Source organism: Ambystoma mexicanum, chromosome 2q, assembly GCF_040938575.1.
Source record: "Ambystoma mexicanum isolate Mex_15411 chromosome 2q, UKY_AmexF1_1, whole genome shotgun sequence".
Classification (NCBI taxonomy): Eukaryota; Metazoa; Chordata; class Amphibia; order Caudata; family Ambystomatidae; genus Ambystoma; species Ambystoma mexicanum.
The window spans coordinates 229802101-229823531 of NC_090924.1; the positions used below are offsets into that span (position 1 = coordinate 229802101).

At 46.9% G+C, this 21431-nt stretch overlaps 1 protein-coding gene across 4 annotated transcripts in view; it reads right to left on the minus strand.

The window, feature by feature from the left end:
• NSMCE1 (NSE1 homolog, SMC5-SMC6 complex component) overlaps positions 1-21431 on the minus strand; it is a 395968-nt gene that overhangs the window by 187145 nt on the left and 187392 nt on the right. For all 4 annotated transcript variants that reach the window (XM_069647182.1, XM_069647181.1, XM_069647183.1 and 1 more), the window contains one exon: positions 13704-13850. In XM_069647182.1, the coding sequence (XP_069503283.1) occupies positions 13704-13850 (147 nt within the window). The remainder of the gene's footprint in view (positions 1-13703; positions 13851-21431) is intronic.

Consider the following 21431-nt stretch of genomic DNA (forward strand, 5'->3'; position numbering starts at 1 on the left):
AGCATTTGCTGATTATATATTACTTTACCTTTCTATTCCCTCTGTTCCCTCAGCCACTTCCAACTCTGAGGGTCAGGCACTTTCCAAGCAGAGAGTTGAGGCAGATCTCTCTCTTCGACTGGCGCCTCCCTCTCGAACAGCCTCTGTCAAACTTGAGCAGTACCACCTCCGGTTCCGGAGGCAACTCAAGACCTTCCTTTTCGCTTCTGCTTTCTCTCTTCCACTCCCCCCCCCCCCCCCTGCTGATGCTCCCGCTGCTCCACACACTGGTCACCTGGCTTCCCTCTGGACTCAGACCCAGGATTCTGCATGTCCAGTTGCCCTTGCAATGCCTCCAGGCTCCTCTGCACTTATGGCCTGTAGCTGCAACCCTACAGTCCCTTCTCTCTGCACTTATGAGCCATCCGCTGGCAGCACCTGCACTTTCCCCACCCTCCCGTGCCCCCAGGAACTTCTCCCCTTCCACTTCACTGCACTTGCGTGAGCTGAATGACACAAGAAGGCCTAGTAGGATTGTTGTTCTGTCCTCCCTCCGTTTCGCCAGCCTTTGTCTTGTTGCGCCTAGAAACACTTGTGTACAGGCTCGTTATAAATGCCATATCATATCTGTTTCCATTAGTAACTTACTCTTTCTGTAACGGATGAATATTCATTAATCTCTGAATATAACCTCCATCTTGAAAAGTTTGTAATTCTCGCTTTAACCAATGCGTGTTTTCACGCTAATATAAAAACACTCATAGGATGATTAGGTACTCTAATTCAATTAAATACTTTGGTATCTTCTTTACCGAAGACAAATATTATCATTAAGCTAAATATTTCTTTTAAATTGCATCAAGGTGCTGGTCCCCATTAAAAAAACAAAACATGTCAGCCTTATCAATTGTATATGGAATACTAAAGTCCCTACCATATAGCTTAATAAGATTCCCAAACGTTTGAAAAGGGTCTCTTTGACCGCTTATAAAAAGGTTTAAATTGCAACAGCTCTAACCAAAAAAAGACCAACTGCCATTAAGCAGACCTTGGTCTATTTACACATTTATGCTGATATAACTTAGCCAAATATTAAATAAATTGTCATTTAGTCAATTCAAAATTATATGGGATACTTTCACCCGTCATCCCCATTCAATATATGTATTTGACATAACACACAACTCTGTATTAATAACCCCCTATTTTCATCATAGATTGTTTGATGATAAATTGTCCTTGTGCATCATCTCGTTAATGGGAAGATGCCTATTACTTTTCCAGTATTTATTTCTTCATTAGCGCTTAAGAGCACAGATTACGAGTACTGCCTCAAAATCACTGATAATCTCAAGGGTACTACCTACTGTCATGCCTAAAACTTCCTGAAAACAGTTTCAAACACTTACTTAAACCCACTGCAAAAGCTGCTACATTACAGACATTTTATTACTTCCAGGATTATTCGGTCAAAATAAAAAATGCAACTAAATAGGAACAAAATTAGGGTTTTTCTATTCCTGATGGCAACAGAGAGAAATGTTGGATAAAATGTTTGAGTACCTCTGTAGCTGCCAATCTAACTCAAACTGTTCATTAATTATGCATCAAGCGTACCATTTTCCAAAACGAATTTCAGGATTTCCCCACAATTGTGCACATTTGTGCTAAGTTTGCCGTTAACCTAATGCTCATTTCCAACATCGTTTTTTTTTAAATGTAACTAAGTCCAGGGTTTTTGGTCTGTTATCTGGAGTACCTTGTAGAGAATTTTAAAATTCAATGTTCCTTTGACACTTGCTGATCTCATTGGAGGACCCCTTGGCGACCAACAGAAATGGGGTGATAAATTATGCAGTGCATCTTGGTGGAACATTATATGTTCTCTTCATAGAAATGGGACATTTTCAACTAAATCAATTTTGGAATAAGTGGTTAGTTGTTCTTAAAAACTTGGATCATCTACACAGATAATTGAACCATTACAAGTGTTAATACTCTTAAACCACCATCAAGTACAGCATCCACTCCTTGTTCGTGTATGTTCTTGTCTTATCTCCCAGATTATTGATACGATCCATTTAACTATTAGGCCATATACTACTTGGAATTATAATGATGTATAATTGATACAATTTAATTTGCAATGAGTTTCTCTTTTCAATCATTAACATTACTGGTTATTTGAATGCACCATCGTTGTTATATTCTTACATTGTGAGTTAACTATTTTTGCAAGTACTACAATTTATTTCGGAAAAATAATACAAATTATTTAACAAAAAAAATGACAGATAGGAATCCAATCACGCTTTCCAGAGCGACTCTTCACAGCCCTTCGCTTCATTCCACCAGTACTAATACAAACACTATTGCAGCGCTAATTGTGTCACCGGGTCACTTTGTACCTGACCTTCTTGGGGACTGGCACAGACTCAAGTGAGTGGCATGTCACATGTTTAGGTTTTTCGGCAAGTCCACATGGTCTACAGTCTTTTACCATTTCTTTCCCATCACCATATTTACAGACCACCAGTGCTTTTATCGGTCTACTCTTCCAAACAATTCTGGGATTGATTATTGACACCATACTCCTCCACTTGCTCCTCATCTCGTTGACCCAGATCTGTGTTGTGGGAGCTAAAAAGCCTAACAGGTAGTCTATCACATTTTTCTTTCCAAGTACACATCTAACCGTCATTGTGTAATCAATAATGCCCACCATCCTTCAACACACGCATGAAGATGAGGTGGACAAACCTTTGGTGATCAACATGTGGGTGAATGGTATATGGTATGTTTTGATGGTAAGGGCACCCACACTAGAATTTTGAAAGTCATAGGCGCAATGCTGCTCTTTCAACAGTGGGCTAGTTTAGATCCACTTACCTCACGCCTTGCAATGCAAAAGCTTTGGTGACTTTCTGCACTGTACCTGGGAGAGTAAACCAGCCAGTCCCTTCTTGCTGACGCATTTGTTAGATGTGTCAAAAGCTGGAAGGTAGTGCCCCATTAAGCACTTCAAGAAGTTCAATCTTTCAAGAAACTTTCTGACCAGTCAAATATCGCATTTGTGCTGAGCAGCTCTTTCATGTAGGTTGTTTTTCTGGCAAAATACTATACATTTGAATTTATATTCAACCAGCCCAAAGAATTAGTTTATCTGGTCCTTGTCAGTAAGACTGGGTATGTAGGGTGTACATCAGATTGTTCTTTCCTTCGGTGCCACAAAACCATGTACTCCACTTCCATGACTAATGTGACTTTTTTTTTTTTAACTTCAAGGTGTACCACTTCAGCCTTATAACGTTGAGGCTGTCATGAGGATTAGCACGGTTTTCTATACATTTTCCAGCCACTGAGAAGTCAACCTGGAAAAAGTATGTACCCTTCCGATAAACTAACAATTCCTGCATGAGATGCTCCAATACTGCTGATGCCAGCTCCAATGGCAGGAAACAGTACCAGAATGACTCTAGTGTATGATATATGTTAGGGGCCGCAAATAGTTCAATTTGGTTGCATGCAGAGGAGCGGCATCGGGTGGAAATTTTGTTTACTGATTCCAATATCATCAACATCTACAATATGTTGGGTAGTGGGTGTACATATTTTCCACTTTTCAAATTAAGGTCCGTACATACAGGCGCACACCGTATTGTTGGGCTTTCTCACAATATTGGAGTGGCTATCACTGGTGATTGACGGCTCTATTACATATTGGGAACAGAGTATGTGGTGTACTTTGTGTAGTTCTTCCTTCACTACATTGGGGAATGGCCTGGCCTTGTGAGCATTAGGTTATGCATCACGCTTCGAAAACCAACATGCAAGCCAACTTTGCTGTTAAACACCTCTGGGAACCTGTCCTGAAGGCCACGCGGTCTACTGCAGTCTCCTTTGAACACGGTCGTCATTAGACAGACTTCTCCAGGATGAATTAAAATCTTCAAAGTTGCTTATTTATCCCAGGAAACTACTGCCAATCCCTTTGCCACTAGGTTCAAACTGTGGACGGCAGCCCTCTCTTTTTGGCACACTTGTATTTTAGGAGGTGTATAGGGCTTTTCCCCATACCCTGTGGTCCCGATGGCCCTCTTCCGCAGCACCTTCATTTTTCCTGAGAACATGGCCACAAACATCTCCCTGCCTATGAGAGTGTAGGGCCATGCCTAGTCCAGGGGCATGTGGATAACATCCCCCATCAACTTGCACAGCATCCCACAGCCCTCTTGTGTGGTTATGAAGATGGGTCTGCACTTAACATTGTGTTTATCCCACACAGATCCATGTAATCTGGGGTTGGAGCTTACTTTGTCAATGTGAATGTCACCACTCATGTATTTTGACTGGCGTCTTGAAAGTCTGGTTGGAGGCTTGTGAGGAGGTTCTTTCCCCCCTCGTCATGTGAGATTTCAGTTACCTCCTTCAGTAGAACGTATCCCCCTGGATTGTTCGGAGCACTGTTTACCAGTCTGTGTATAGCGTGTTCAAGGCTTGTGTTTGTAGCTTGCAAGGGTCTCTGTCGGATGCTTGGGTTAGGCGTGTGTATCATTGTGTTTCATGGCAATGTAGACCGTTAAGCATTAGAGAGGAAAAGTAATCACCCACACCTTCCCCTTCTGACTGTTTCTGTAAAAACAAAAGAACAAGTTACTTTCTTACCTGGTAACGTTCTTTCGATGGGATGGTCCGACGACGTATTCCATATCTATGACATGTAATCACCACAGCTGTGCTGCTTCGGAAACTTTTTTCGGCGCCTGCGTCGATGCGCCGTCGTCGAGGACCTCCTCCGACGTCATCCGATGTGATAAGTAGGACGCACGACGCCCGTAGCCTCAGTTGTAGTTTTTTTCCCCCAGAACGTGTGACATTAGTCAACTGCCAGTCAGACACCAAGCCTTGCGGAACGTAAGCTGCAATCGCAAAAGAAATTCTGCAGCGGGGAAGGCAGGGAGGGAGCGATATGGAATAAGTCGTCGGACCATCCCATCGAAAGAACGTTACCAGGTAAGAAAGTAACTTGTTCTTCGAGGGGATTGGGTCCTCCGATGTATTCCATATCTATGACAGACTCCCAAAGCAGTACCAGAGCAAGGAGGAGGGAAAGAATTTAGAATCATAATTTAGAATTGCCAATCAAATAGCAGAGCAAAGGACCGCCTTGCCAAAGGCCAGATCCTGTCCTCGGATGGAATCGAGGGAATAGTGAAGTACAAATGTATGTACTGAAGCCCAGGGGGCTGCATCACAGATGTTGCGAATAGGAACACCCCTCTGCAGGGCAGTAGATGCAGCCATACCCCTGGTAGAATGGGCCCGCAAGCCAGCCGGTGGGTCCTTACCCGCCAAGCGGTAACACTCCGAGATGGCTAAAATAATCCAGCGAGACAAAGTCTGTTTCGTCACAGCTTGTCCCCAAACGCTTTCCAGCGTAACCAATAAAGAGTTGATCGTCCACTCTGACCCGGGACATGCGTGAAACATAAAAGCTTAAAGCTCTCCTAGGATCAAGCCTATGGAGCCTCTCCTCTTCCTTACCAGGATGCGGAGGAGGATAGAATGCCGGAAGAACAACCTTCTGGGCCAAATTAAATTCCGTCACTACCTTCGGAAGAAAAGGACAAACTCCAAGGACAACCCTGTCCTTGTGAAATACAGTGAAGGGTGGCTTAACTGAAAGTGCCTGTAACTCACTCACTCACTCTGCGAGCGGAAGTAACCGCAACTAAAAACACAGTTTTCAGAGTTAACAGCCTCAAAGGGCAAGAATGTAAAGGCTCAAACGGAGCACCCATAAGAAACTTAAGAACAAGGTTTAAAGGCATACTCTAGTAAAAAATTTTATTTCAAAAATAGATAGCCCACATTAAAAAAAAATACTAGCAGCCTCCGTTTTAAAACTTCCCATGTAAAATTTTGAGATATTTAAGCTCAAAAGCAAGCACAAGGGCGCCGCCATTTTGTGAAATGGAGGCCCTCCTGTGCTGGCTTTTGCGGCACTAATGAAGGAAAAGCCAGCCAGCTGTAGTAAAAAAAGTCTACCGCTGGGTGGATTTCCCTTCATTAGTGCCGGGACTCGGAGGACGCGGACCGGAGACCAGAGCAGGAAAGCTGCAGCTGAATCTCGGTAAGTGCTATACAAAAAATAAGCACTAGCTGCGGTTTTTTCTCTAAGTTTTCCGGGCTGGAGGAGCCCGGAAAACTTAGAAATAAAACCGCAGCTTTAAAAACGTTGTATTTATGTTTGCGGTCGCTTTTGAAGCGACCGCAAACATAAATAAAACGTTATTGTGTTGGAAAACGCTGCGGTTTTAAAACCGCAGCGTTTTCCAACACAACCGTGTTGTGTCTGCCTGAATCTGCTTTACCATTTGGGGCTCTCGGGCTCCCCGGAGCCCGAGAGCCCCAAATGGTAAAGCAGATTCAGGCAGACACAACGTGGCGTTGCGGAAAACAACCGCGTTGTGTCTGCCTGAATCTGCTTTTCCATTTGGGGCTCTCGGGCTCCCCACGGGGAGCCCGAGAGCCCCAAATGGGAAATCAGCTGCAGGTAGAAACACTATGCGGCATGTAAACACAACCGCGTGTGTTTCTGCCTGCTGTGGCTTTCACTTTGGGTCTTCGGTGCTCCCCTGGGAGCACCGGAGACCCAAAGTGATAGCCACAGCAGGCAGAAACACACGCGGTTGTGTTTGAAAACGCTGCGGTTTTTCTTTCTGAGTTTCTCAGGCTCCTCCAAGCCGGAGGAGCCTGAGAAACTTGGAAAGAAAAACCGCAGCGTTTTCAAACACAACGTTGTATTTATGTTTGCGGTCGCTACAAAAGCGACCGCAAACATAAATACAACGTTTTTAAACCTGCGGTTTTATTTCTAAGTTTTCCGGGCTCCTCCAGCCCGGAAAACTTAGAAAAAAAAACGCAGCTAGTGCTTATTTTTTGTATAGCACTTACCGAGATTCAGCTGCAGCTTTCCTGCTCTGGTCTCCGGTCCGCGTCCTCAGAGTCCCGGCACTAATGAAGGGAAAGCCACCCAGCGGTAGACTTTGTTTACTACAGCTGGCTGGCTTTTCCTTCATTAGTGCCGCAAAAGCAAAAGCCAGCACAGGAGGGCCTCCATTTCACAAAATGGCGGCACCCCTGTGCTTGCTTTTTCGAATTTTGAGCTTGAATAGCTCAAAATTTTACATAGGAAGTTTTAAAACGGAGGATGCTAGTATTTTTTTTTAATGTGGCCTATCTATTTTTGAAATAAAATTTTTTACTAGACTATCCCTTTAAATCCCAACCGGGCACCAGGAAAGGTGACGGAGGGAACACATTAGTGAGCCCTTTCAGAAATTGTGAAATTAAAGGGATTTTAAAGTAGAAACACTCTACAGAAGAGCGCTTAAAGATGGACAGCGCCGCCAGGTAACCTTTAATGGTACCCACTTGCAAGCCCCTTTGGGCCAAAGAAAGTAAAAAGGACAGAACCATGGGGATGTCACATGCAAAAGGATCCACATTCTGAACTCTGCACCAGTCGCAGAACTTACGCCAACGGCAACGGTACAGAGACTTTGTTGCTGGCCTTCGGGCCGAGAGCAACACCTCCATCATGTCTTCAGGGAGGTCCCAATCCTTATACCTCAACCTTTCAGAAGCCAAGCGTGAAGGTTGAGGGATCTGACCTCTGGATGGAGAACCTGACCTCCCTCCCGTGAGAGCAGATCGTCTCGGTAGGGAAGACGACGTGGAGGGCAGATGGACAAGTCGGGAAGGTCCGGGTACCACGTCCTCCGAGCCCACGCCGGAACAATGAGGATCATCCGGGAACCGAACTTCCGTAACCTCTGCAGCACTTGCGGGATGACGGGGACTGGAGGAAACGCGTACAGCAGCGGGAATGACCACTCCACCACGAACGCGTCTCCTAAGGCTCCTTTTGGAGGAAATTCCTGCGAGCAGAACCTCTCGCACTTCCGGTTGACACTGGAGGCGAAGAGATCCACTTGAGGGTCCCCCAAAGGGCGAAGATCTCCAGGAGAATCTCCTGAGCCAACTCCCACTCGTGAGAGATCGTGCTCTGCCTGCTCAGAGCGTCCGCCGTCACGTTTTAGTCTCCGGCCAGATGAACTGCCGAGATCGAAACTTCCTGCTGGATGGCCCAGAACTCGAGCTGCATCGCCTCCCTGCACAGAGGAAGTGACACTGCCCCCCCTTTTTGTTGAGGTAGTGCATGGCCACTGTGTTGTCCGTCAGGATCAGGACACTCTTTCCTCGCACAGTCGGCAGAAAAGCCTTCAGGGCTAGCCTGACGGCCCTCAGCTCCAACAGATTGATATGGAGTCTGGACTCCGACGGAGACCAACGACCGCTGTCAGCCTGTTGGCGTGAGCTCCCCATCCCGTGAGGGATGCATCCGTCACGATCGTCACCTCTGGCCAGGGAAGCCAAAATGGAGCACCCTTCATCAAGTTGCCTTCGACAGCCCACCACAGAAGGTCCCGGGAGACCGAGGGCGGCAACTGAACCGGGTCCGACATCCTGCCGGAGGACTGCGACCATTGCATCTTGAGTGCCCACTGTAAAGATCTCATCCGCAGGCGAGTCTCTGGCACCAGAAGAATGCAGGATGCCATGAGGCCGAGCAACCTCAAGAACTCGAAGGCTGGGAGTGTCTGGGCATGCCGAAACTTGTGCACCATCTGCTGAATGTGAAGAGCCCTCACCTGGGGAGGAAAACACTGCCCCAGGGAAGTGTCGAGCACTGCTCCGATGTACTGGAGCCGCTGTGTTGGCGTCAAATGGGACTTCTTTAAATTGAGGGAGAAGCCCAGCCTGTGAAGGGAGTGGCAGGTGACGGACAGATGATCCAGGACTTGCTCGGGAGAGCTCCCCCTGATCAACCAATCGGCCAGGTAGGGGTAGACGTGAATCCCCCCTTGCCTGAGATGCGCTGCCACCACCACCATGAGCTTGGTGAAAACCCTCGGGGCGGAGGTCAATCCGAACGGCAGGACCCGAAAATGAAAGTGCGAGTCGCCAACGGCGAACCTCAGGTACTTCTTGTGCTTGGGATGGATCGGCACATGGAAGTAAGCATCCTTGAGGTCGAGAGACACCAACCAGTCCTGAAGCTGAAGGGCCTGGAGGACTTGAGAGAGAGTAACCATCTTGAACTTGTCCTTCCTGAGGAGTTTGTTCAAACCGCGCACATCCATGATGGGTCTCAATCCCCCGGCTTTCTTTGAAATCAAAAAATAATGGGAATACCATCCCTTGTTCCTCTCCACTACAGGCACCAGTTCTATGGTGCCTTTCTCCATCAGGGCTTGAATTTCCTGCGCAAGGAGCGGATCCGGACTCTGCAAAGAGGTTCCCCGGTGGATTGTCGCGAGGCCTGTGCCGAAAGGGAAGACAGTAGCTGTGGGTTATGATCTCCAGAACCCACACATCTGAAGTAATGGCACGCCACTCTACAAGATGCTGCGCCAGCCTTCCCCCAACCGGCGAACCATGGGACATGGCCTCATGACTGAGTGGTAGCGGCTGCGGCGTTACCTGAGGGCAAAGAGGCAACTGCCCGAGCGGCCTTGGCACCAGGGGTTCCCTGTCGTCCACCTCTGGTACCCCTGCGTTGGCCTCTTTGACTGCCAGCTCCTCTCGCTTTACTGAAGGACGAGCAATAGCGAAAGGAACCACCCCTCCATTGCTGTCCCCTAGGACGAAAAGGCGGAGGTTGGCGAACTGCAACGCCCAACGACTTCGCTGCAGCTTTTGAGGTCTGCAACCTCTCAAGGCTCTCGTCAGCCTTGCTGCCAAAAAGGTGTTCACCGTCAAAGGGCATGTTGAGGAGCCGGGACTGCACATCAGGAGCAAACCCCGACTTCCGCAACCACGCAAACCTGCGTATCACGGTGCTCGCCGCCATGGACCTGCTGACGCATTCAGCCATGTCCAAACCCGACTGAACGGACTCACACATGGCATCCTTACCATCCTGGACCATAGCAAGGAAACCATCCCGTTCGTCCCCTTCGGGAATATGTTCAGCCGCTAACGCAACACAGTTCCACAGAGTGTGTGTGAAACGAGACAAGGCACAAATGGAGTTGGCCGCCTGAAGCGCCATACCACCAGAAGAAAACCCTTTCTTTGCCAAGCCATCAAAACGTTTGTCGTCCCCATCAGGAGGGATGGTAGGGTACGACGCCTGCTTTGCCGGGGCCGCCTGCACCACCAAACTCTCCGGAGTGGGGTGCCTGGTCAAGTAGCAGGGGTTGCTACTGGCTGGACGGTATTTTCGCGACAAGGACCTGCCCACCGCCGGGAGACTCTCCAGAGCAGTCTAAGCCGCCGCCACCCTTCTCTGTAAAGCCATATGGAACGGCAGTACCGGGTCAGTTGGGGGACCAACATCAAGGATGTCTGTGAGATCATCCTGCACAAACTCCCCTGGGGGAGCAGACCATCCCTAGTACTCGGAAACCCTAGCCATAAGGCGTCGGTACGAGGAATCGGCATGAGAGCCAGGCTCAGGCCTACAAAACTCCACCTCCGGAGAGGTGTCCAGTCCACTGGAATCATGCAGTGACTGCCTCAAATCGTCAAACTGACTATGGCCCGAGACAATCTCATCTGGAACCTGACTAGGAACCAGGCCATCAGAATTCTCATCCGCCTCCGAAATATATTCCAGGTGGCGAAAAGAAGGCACCCGAGAGTGCTTGCTCTTGAGTAAATCGGCGTCAGATGCAGCGCCGCCAGCATCGACTGCTTTGACAGTCCTCGAAGCTGGAGCTCCGAGCGTGTCCTTCGACGACCTGAGCGTCGACGACTTCCTCGGAGCCGGAGCCTCGAGAAAGCCTGTCGACGCCCATGTATTCCTCGAAGACATCACAGGTGCACACGGTCTCGAACGCGTCGAGGACCGGGACCTGGAACGGGTACGTCGAGAACGAGTCCCCTTGTCCGAACGGGACCTCTCCCGTGACTCGTGCCGACCACTCTTGCGAGCGGTGTCTCTCGACCTCTCGCGACGGACCCCACTCAGGGGCGCGGACGGCTTAGCACCCTGCGACTCGAGAATCGCCAGCATTTTCTTCCCGAAGGAAGCCCATTCCTCCGGCGTCGCACGGCTGGTGGGGTAAGCGACGTGCCGGGCAGAGTCCTCCGAAGAGGACCTGGAAGACGACCGGTGTCGGCGCTTCCGAGAATGCCTCGAAGAGGCCGAGGAGTGGCGAGACCGACTCCTAGAAGGAGACCCACGAGACTTCCGACGATGACGCGGAGAGTCTCCTCTCGAATCATCCGTCGAAAGCCCCGCAGACTTTGACTTCCGGGGCTTGGACACCCGACCTACCGACAACTTCTTCTTACGTTCACGTAAGGCTTTGGACGTGTGCGACTGGCAGTCGACACAGTCATCCGTGTCGTGGGCCTCCCCGAGGCACCAGAGGCAGGCGTTGTGCGAGTCCGTCACCGACATCTTGGACCCACACTCCCCGCACTTCTTGAAGCCCGGACGCGGGGTCGAAGACGAAGTAGAAGACATCTTCACACGAAGGATTTTCACAAAAACGAACAGGTTCGAAGAACCGAGAAGAACAGAACTCCAAAGAGTCGAGGCGTTAACCGAGATTCACGAAGCAACATGTTCGCGGAAAAAACAGAACTGCGGCTACGGGCGTCGTGCGCCCTACTTATCACATCGGATGACGTCGGACGAGATCCTCGACTACGGCGCATCGACGCAGGACGCAGAAAAAAGTTTCCGAAGCAGCACAGCTGTGGTGATTACATGTCAGATATGGAATACGTCGGAGGACCCAATCCCCTCGAAAATACCTTTTGTGCACTATATTGGTCTTGTTTCTAAAGTACTAGGGCCATCTCCTATCTTTAGGAGTTTGTGTTAGTTCACTCTTCTTCCTCTTCGACTGTCTCAGTAGTGTCAGGCCGGCTACAAAATATTGGTAAGCGTTTTGTGCATTGTCAAAGAAATAAAGATGCCTCTTTTTGGTTGTTTGTAAATGTTGGTGTCCTCTAGTGACCTTCAGACACGCCTAGACAGCATAGAAGAAATCCTTGGAAATAATGCTCCCTCTATCTGTCCAGCAAACTCAAGATACAATAACACGCTCTCCTAGTTCTGGCTCATATCCGACCCCAATCTGTCCATGATTTAACAAGAATAATGCTGCATGCAGAGGTTTCTGTTCCAAGCCCCAGAATTTAGAATGCTCTTCCTGTCTCTTTGAGATCCGGGGCCAACTTTAATAATACGTGCAGGAAAAAAAATAAAAACCTTTCTATTTTCATTAGCATTTTCCTCATAGACCATGTAATTACTGAACATTATTGCCTCTTAACAGAAACATTCAACCAAAGATCTCCACGCAGGGTCAATTCTTTCTGTACTGGTAGGAAAGCAATCTACATAGCCACGTCTAGCAAGGGATAGCAGTGGCTCTGGGTGCTTAAACAGTTGTTTGCTATGGGCTTTCTGTGACTTCACAATCAGTTTGCTATAAATATTTGTCCTACTGCATGGCTTCACAATGGACCAGAGGCACAGCCTGCCAAGATGGCCACTGTGTAATTTGCTTTGTCTCCATTGTTTGACCGCAAAATGGATTCCAATCCTTTGTGCTGTGACACTTCTGTTTTTGATTGTTCCCGCTGACGAGTCCTGCATGGAGCTACATTTCTCAGTGTCGACCTTCTGTGGCAGATTCCTGCAGCATGACAGGGGTGTGCATCCAGAAACGAAGAGCTGCTCGCTTATTTTCAATCAAATGTGTTGTAGGTGGCCAGTGAATGAGGCTGTGCGCATGCAGGTGTTGAGCATGGCAATGCTGCTCCGTGGAAAGGGGAGCGAGCACAGCTACTTCAGGCAGTACATCTCCAGCACTAGTCCAAAAGTTAGGACAGTCCAGCTGCATTACTCCCACCTGGTTAGTCTCACAAACACCATCAACAGTTTGTAAGCTCAATGCACTCACCAGGCACATGCCATGCTTTATGGGTACCTAAACGGGCATAAGAAACGGCTTAAAATGTATCTTTTCCGATAATTCCCGGGCTAGGCTCAGCTCGTTCTAAGTTTTTAAACACTTCGCCCCTCCTGCTTCATCGGCTCCTGTATTTTTCCGTGCCACTTTGGTAGCGGCTTATAAATAATCTGAAGTCAAGTAAATATGCCTATCCATTGTAGCGATGCAGTGGACGGCCTTGTCCTTTTTGCTCACGTCATGATCCACCACAGACCCTCCTCTCTCCAGCTTTCTTCATGTTTGGTGGTGCCATGCAGTAAGCACTCGTTTCTAAATGTTGTTATTGACACAAGACAGCAGGAATGGGGTTTTAATGTCTGCTCCTTGCCATCCCGCCAGACCTCCAGCAGCAACAGAAGGATATGGAACCAAACCATTCCAGTTGCATTCCCAGTTTTGGCGCGTGATCCTTCAACAACCGCCTTCTCTGTGGAATGTTTACATAATGCAGGTAAACAATGTATCATCAAACACAAGGATTTAGAGCGCAAGTGATCAAATACTAGAGAGAATTCAGTATTCCCACCTGCGCAGGGATAAGGCACCTATACCTCTATCTAAAACTCAATCATAAACACAAGGAAAACTGAACGTACTGAACGTTCTGATCTCAGCCTGACACCTTCCACAAACACTAAGACACACAAACAAAAAGGGAACACTCTGCATAATGTCACTTACTTCAAACAGCCATTTGTCTTGCACAAAACTCTGTAGTACTTGCTCCGCTTCTTTTTTCTTCATTTTCTTCACCTGGAGCTCATCAGTTAAATTCAAGACATTCGTGGAAGAAACCAGGCCATTGTCTGACATGATTATGAGGTCCATCTAAAAAGCGAACAAATAGCAAATCAAGCATGTCGTGCAGAGCAGCTCACAACTGGTTAAACGAGAACGACATCAAATCAATACTTTACACAGGCTACACGACAGCTTAAGATGCAAGTATTCAGGCACTTCCTTTAGCTAAGAATGCAAGAAGTTTTCATCCTATTCTCCCCTTACTTCACAACCTTTTGGGAAACCCTCTTCTTGCAGCAGGCCAGACCGAAATCCTGCTCCAGAGAATTTGGAATTCAGAATCATGTGTACACAACATCCACCCAGATACCCCACCCCACCCTCCTAAATAAATGCCCCCTACCAACCCAAAAGTTCCCAAGCTTTTATGGAAAGCAGTAGTGAATTGATAATGGCATATACGCTGTAGGATGAATGGGTGGTAGTTGTGAAGGAGGGAGGAGCTATAAAGTACACGAATCTCAAAGGTCATTTTTTAAAATGAACTCTTCAGCATATATACACTTTCCCACCTTCCAAACTTGCTGGGACAAATTACACAGAAGAAAATGGCACAGGATGCAAAAGCAGTATATGGCAGCTTAGACGTTAGTTCGTTGCGAAACAAGCAAGTTACATCCATAAATACAATAATAGATCATTTGTTTTTTATATACCGGTTTAATCTAAATTGCTTTACATAGGAAACATTCACATACATTAGTATTATTACGCAATCGAAATTGTTACTCATTTGTCGACCTCGGAAGGATCAATGGGTGAGTTGGCCTTGCCGGGGTCTGCAGATCCAACACAGATCACATCACCGAGCGTTTAACCCACTGAGCCATTTTACTGGTGGCTATCACCTTGCAAATGCAACAATTGCTGAAGTGCCCCAGGGGTTTCACTGCAAATGCAACAAGAATGCAAGTGCTAGATCATCCCATATATACAGTTAAAAAAAAACGAAATCGCTCTCGCTAATTGCCATTAATCAAATGTTATAGGCATCTTTCGTTAGCACCCATGAGAGAATGCCAGCTGGTCAGGTGGCCTGGAACATGGGCTTTACAATATGGTAAAGCCACGTGCTATGCCGGCCGCCAGCGCCTGTTCCACAGCTACCATTTATTTGATTTGCACTGTCACTCTGAAATACCTCTGAAGGGCTCCCTTCACTTGCTCACCTCATCCAGAACCACCTGCCCAGCCTCTACCTAGCAGCCCTGCCGACTGGCTCGGACTTAACTTGCCTTCTGGTCCCTCACTAGCCCGTTGTAGCCAAAAACATAGGGGGCGGGGCGAGTACACTTAAGATGTGCATGGCGGGCATCTTTGCATGTAGTTTTATTGGTATTCGCATACTTGATCGAAAATTATTTGACCTTTCCAATTTGGCCACATTTTTTTGATCGTTTTTTTTGGGGAAATTCGGTCAAATAAAATTAAATATATATATGGGGTGGGTAAGGGAATAGGTAAAGGTGACGGTTAAGTGGAGGGTCTCACAAACAACTACCACAAAAAAGTCGGTCAAACAGGAAAAGGTCAAATATTTTCGATCAAGTAGACCAAAACCGTTTTATTAAAAGTATTTGGCACGCACGATCCACAAAAAGCCAAATTCCGCAGCTATTAGCACCCTGCTCGCAAACTCGTTGCCAAACACCATCATCCACCTTGGATGGGGGCTATAGCAGGTGGTAATGGCCTGGTGACAGTGCTCTCTGGCCTCTAACTTGGACTGGTAATGCCTCCACTCCTAGGTGAATATCGATTAAATAAATTAAAAAAACGAATACCTTTTAAGCACCGCCACACTCACTTAGCGACATTAACACAATATCTTACCCATACCAGCAATTTTCTAACGTGGTTTTCATGTTAACTAGACGTGACAACAAAAAGAGCTAACAAGGTTGACATATAAAATGATACTAAAAAAGGGAAAAGAGCTTCACTCTAAAAACAAACGTTTAGGCTGGTCATAATGCCAATGTCTGACAAATATGGCATATAGTTTAAGAGCCCTATGCATGCATGCACACACACACCTTTTTAAAGTTCTCAACATTTAATTCAGGGGTCTGAATGAGGAGTAAATCAAAAGGTAAGGACAACAAGTGGCCGTCTTGCAATGGAGTTTCAGGAGTCCCAATGAAGGGCTTATGCAAAGGATAACACAAACGGGACCTTCTTTGCATTAGGCTTGCCCCAGATTTTAATAACCCCCAAAAGAGTATGTTGAAGGCCAACAAACCTTTCTTTCTTACTGGGTCTAGGAGCTTCTTCCCTGTGTCAAAGATCTAACTTCGGGTGAAGAGACCTGGTCTCTTAAGGATGGGTTGGGCGATGGCCTACAGTAATGCAGCCGAAGGTTTAGACTTGCATAATGAAGCGCGCCCCGCTTAAAGCAACAATAAAGAAAGTGGCCGCACATCATTGTGGACGTTTGTTGCCCGGGAACATTGTTGTCACTCTTGGCACTGCACATTCACTACGTGGCTTGCACATCTTACAAGGCCAACAGAGCACGACCACTATGGGATTTGCTAGTTACATGGGCCCTTACCAGCTCACGGTTGCTGCACCACACCAGACTCTCCGCCTGCCATGACCAGACTTACCTTGACTGCCAGCTCAGCAAGCACACCTGCTGGGACCAGCTACAACCATTCCCCTCTCAGTTGGAGCGATGGTGTGCACAGAGGGGTCTGGGGGAACACAGGTCATGTCACAGTGTCGTTTGGGGTGAGGTGGGAACAGAGCCATGCAGTTGGGGGAGGGGGGGTGTGTTGAGGGAGTGTACTAAGCAACCATCACAGATGGTGGGGATGTTCACAATACTCATTCCGATGGGTTATTTCCCTTGTGTTATCATTGTGGTGGCATAACATGAGACACAACCCTGAACATTTGCTGCCTCAAAACAAAGAGCTGACAGAAGGGTAAAACATATGGATTATTGAAACCTTCTGGAGTGAACTGCAGCAAAATCATAAGCGGTGAACGCAGACAACAGAGGGCGGGGCAAAAGCTGCCAGATTATCAAACGGCAGGTTTATTGTCCTCTGCACAGCTTGATCACGCCCCTTCTCTCTCAGGCCTGTGGTCTACACGGCTCTTGTTCACATGGGGTACAGGTAGCTCACTGTGTTGGGCGCTTGCTGCTGGTAAAGATGGGAGGGGATATGTGCTCACACTGGAGATCACATGTTCAAACACAGGGCCCACATCAGTTTTGCATTTTCAATAACACTACATACTGGCACAAGCGCTTTGAAGCATGATAATAAGCAGTGTAGGAAACGAACTATAATATATATTTTTTTTAGGCATGGCCTGTGTAAATTAACTACCGACTCAGAGCAAAGTGTGAAAGAATATTCATTCATTGCCTGGTGACAAGGCCACGTTAGCAGGTGATATACAAGTCTTTTTATGGCAGTACTTTTGAACTCGAGATGTTTAAGGGTGGTGCATGGAGGGAACCATTTGAACCTTGTTTTTCTTCGTTCTATTTGTTGTTTTGTTACTGGACTGGAGGTCCCATGCTGCTTGGGTGAAGAGGGGCAAGTAGTCACTCCTGCGTCAGTCCTGAGAGGGTAAGAAACCAGAAGTGAAACATTGACAATTTATTTAAGACAAAATATATTAAACCGCACACTTTTTTTTAGCACTCCGTTAGTGGTGTGATGCAACAGAGATGTGCTTATTCCAGCTTGCACCGATGAACAATGGACAAATTACATGTTGATCTAAGTAGAAGGGGGGTAGCTTTTTTATCCTTGTTAAATTTTGACAGGTGGCCCGCACCCGCATTTCCGGTCTTAATCACGTCCCTTTAATTGACCCCCAAAATGTTTGAATGACCTGTACAATTTTCTATAAATTTGAAAAAACCTTGATATTTTTGCTATCAATATGATTGACCCCCGATCATTTTGATATATACATTTTATGTACATTTTATATAGTTTTAATATATATTTTGATATAAATGTATATATTCGATATACATTCTATATATATTATAGAGGATGTGAGGCCGCCCATACGCTTGAATGCGTCCTGAAATAACCCTATGTAAGTTAGCTTTATATGCAAAGTGCGTTTCCCACAGCTAAACAAAAGCCCAAGATGGTGGCTTTAGCAATGCACGTTTCTTTTAAATAATTAAAAGAGCATGCGCCATGAAGCTTTGCCCTGCACACACCTACACAAAAGGTCCAAAGCGTTAGCTTTGGCAACGCTTGTTCCTTAAGGATTGGCCCAGACTGGCTCTTCCTGGGGTGCCAAATCCCCACCCCAATAATCCATTGACTTTAAAATGGAATAATTTTCTCACGTCTTACCTCCACAATAGCCTACCGAATCAGGACCAGGACAGCAGTATGGGATTCTCAACTTCTGTACTTATACAAACAGTGTGATTTTGAGCCCAAAAAAAAAAAACTCATCTCTAGGGGTTCGCCATTCTGCCCGCTTTCAAAATGCAGCGAGCCAACAAGCAGGCACTACATTAAACAGGGGGTGGCTGCATATATATATATATATATATATATATATATATATATATATATTCTCTCTCTCTCTCTCTCTCTCTCTCTCTCTCTCTCTCCTTCCTGTTGGTTTTAAATTGTTAGTAAATTGTCTCCCTCAATTCCTCCTCCACAAGCTCAAAAGTATGAGGAGGGAGAAAGGAAGGACACAAAATAAACACCTACATTGAGATACAAAAGTAAGCACGAAAAGCGAAAAGTGTCGAATTAAAATGTGTAATAAATGGGACCAGCGCCATTCAAGGCCTACTGGCCATTCAGCAGATAAAATGACGGAGCTCGTCGGTTGTTGCTGCAGGAGAAGTGTTTGCTTCTGCCGCGAAGATGTCTGTGGGCACTGTATGGGGGGGGATTGCTGTGTGAAACTCTGGGCCAATTGTGTAAACAGAGGCACCACGGCCTCTGACGCAATACAGTAACTCAGGAAGCCTGATATTTTGTAATATAGGTTTGGAATTTCTGCAGATGTCAGCAGAGAACCGCGTGGGTACCGACAAGAAGGGCTTTATTTTGCTGAGTTAGCGCTGTATGACAACTTCGACTTCGGTGATGTTCAGCACCAGCTGTGTAAACACTGGCGCCAAATACACATGGGCTGCTCATCTATAGTCATCCGGGGTGACTAGGCTATTTTTATCTTCTGATACAATGACACCAGGGTGATCTGTAGGAAAAAGGAAAATTCTGTTCATAATTAGTGTTGAAATGTGCATTTTTGCTGCCTCAGCCGGAAATATACGGGTTGCAGGATACCTCTGTTTTGTTGATAATAGTACAGGCCTGTGTTTGAGCCCAGGAAGCAACTGGGGATGGGGAGTGGGGGCTTGGGGGTGGGGGGGAACCGATCTTTACCCCTTAAAAAGGGGCACTACTGTCTGGGGAGGGAACAGATCCTTGGACCCAGTTCGGATTTTGACCTAGAATTGGGGGCTGCATTTCTGGGAATTATAACAGTGGATGCATTTGGTGTCTCCTGCTGTGCAGCTAATTTATTGATGGAGCCGTTGGCCAAGTCTGTGAAGCACTATTGTGCCATTCCGTAGTTACCTGGATCTGCTGTAGCTCTTACACTTGGACACTGGGCATAGGACTGCCCCATGGAGAGCTCAGATTGCAGGGCAGCGCTGGATACTACCAGGATTATCAGGGGACTTCAGGGAGAAGTATGACCTCTAGTATGCCCATGCACACAGAATGTCAACAGGCTTACCTTTGGAGAGACATAAAAAACACCAACATCCATAGATGCCTGTGGGTAAAACACTTGCTGAAGGACACAATGTCCCAATTACTAAATGGTCAGACAAATCCATCAGGTTGCCCTGAAGTATGACCTTCGCTCAGTTCTAGCTGACCGACTGTGCTGCCCAAGCCAACTTCGCCCAGAGTTGCATCCCAGCATTGGACCTGCAGCAACTAAACTTTGGTAAGGCATCCCTGAGAGGAAACGATTGAGTGTGTGAGCAGCTAGCACTGAATTTCAACATGCAATTGGTGCATCAGTAAAGCACATGAAGTGGATGGAGCACCATGTCAGGCTGAACGACAACACCTTGTTCGGGTAATGCCAAGGAAGAAAAAACAACAATGAGCATAGTCTAATGCAGACTGAAAAGTTAGCCTATACTTCAACCAAGACAGCACCCTGTGAGTGGAGACACTGAACTGTCGTTTCAAATGCGAATGGTTTACTCTGCTGGTTTTGTGGAGCTGCTATTATCAGATACCAATGAGCCCCAAAGACAATCACAGTGAGAAGATTGCGTTCATCTGCCAACCGGGGCTCTAAAAATCTACCAGTATACCCAAAGGCTTATCTGGAGGCCAAGTCACGTCTCAATGGCTGATGGAGTGCACAGTGAGAGACATGGACCTTCTAAAAGGCCCTGGCCTACCGTGACAATATCATCTTTGGGACTACGTTAAGGTCCTGGACTGACTCCTCTGCCGGAGGTGTACTGGAGAGGTACCAGTCTTGCAGATCCAGTGTTACCTACATCAGCCACATTTCCTCAATAGAGGATTTAGCATGGAAGAAAGAGGAGCCCTCCACACATCTGGCCCTGACCGCAGAATTTCATAAGTGCAACATTTATTGAGATTCTACAATTGTTACAGAAGATGTGTGCCTGGCTTTACCATCATAGCTTCACAGCTGACAGACCTCACTAAGGCTTATTATAGAAGACTACTTGCGAGACACTACCACCAGTACGAGCCTTTTGGTCAAAATTGGACAGCTGAGTGCAGCCAAGCCTTCACCCACCTGACCAAGACACACCCAAAGGCTCTGGGGTAATGGCCAGACCTACCCCAGTTGCCCTACATATGCCATGTAGACTTCACAGCTTAGGTGCAGGTCTCAACTAGGAGAGCAAGGGCGCCACAAAAACAGGTCACCTTTGCCAGTCGCCGGCTCATGGCATCTGAGAAGAACTGCTCACGGCATAAGCTGGAGTTCCTTGCACTCAAGTAGCACGGACTGAAAAACTGCACAACTACCACTATGTGACTCATTTCATTGTACAGAAGGACAGGCACCCGTTAACATACATCAAGTCATCCTAGTTTTTTTTGCCGCTGGCCATTATAAATTAACCTTCTTCCGCACATAAAAATATATACATTGTATTGTGGTCAGCAATGACACGTTGTCCCACCAGCTTTATCACTACGAGGCAGAAAACATCACAGAATGGAGCAGCATTACAGTGGCAGTGCACAGGCTCTGTCCTGCTGAAGAGAACACCACTTCAGAGTGAGCTTGGCTGATTGAGTTGCTCAGATACTGTAGCTCAAGTTACTTTGGGATAGTGTGACATCAAAAGCCTGTTCATGACAGAGCTCCCAAGAATGACCCACAAGGAGCTGTGTCAAGCCCAGCTACCCAACCCTGCAACACTGCTGCTGTCTGAAAGGCAAAGGAGCATGGAAGCAAGGGTCTTCCCAAACTCAAGACTGTCAACCACCAAGCATTTACAAAGGAGTGAAAGACCCTTCAAAGGGAGCATCCATTCAAAGGAGTGGCAGACTCCAGACTGCCTGTTACATTGCCTATTGCTCC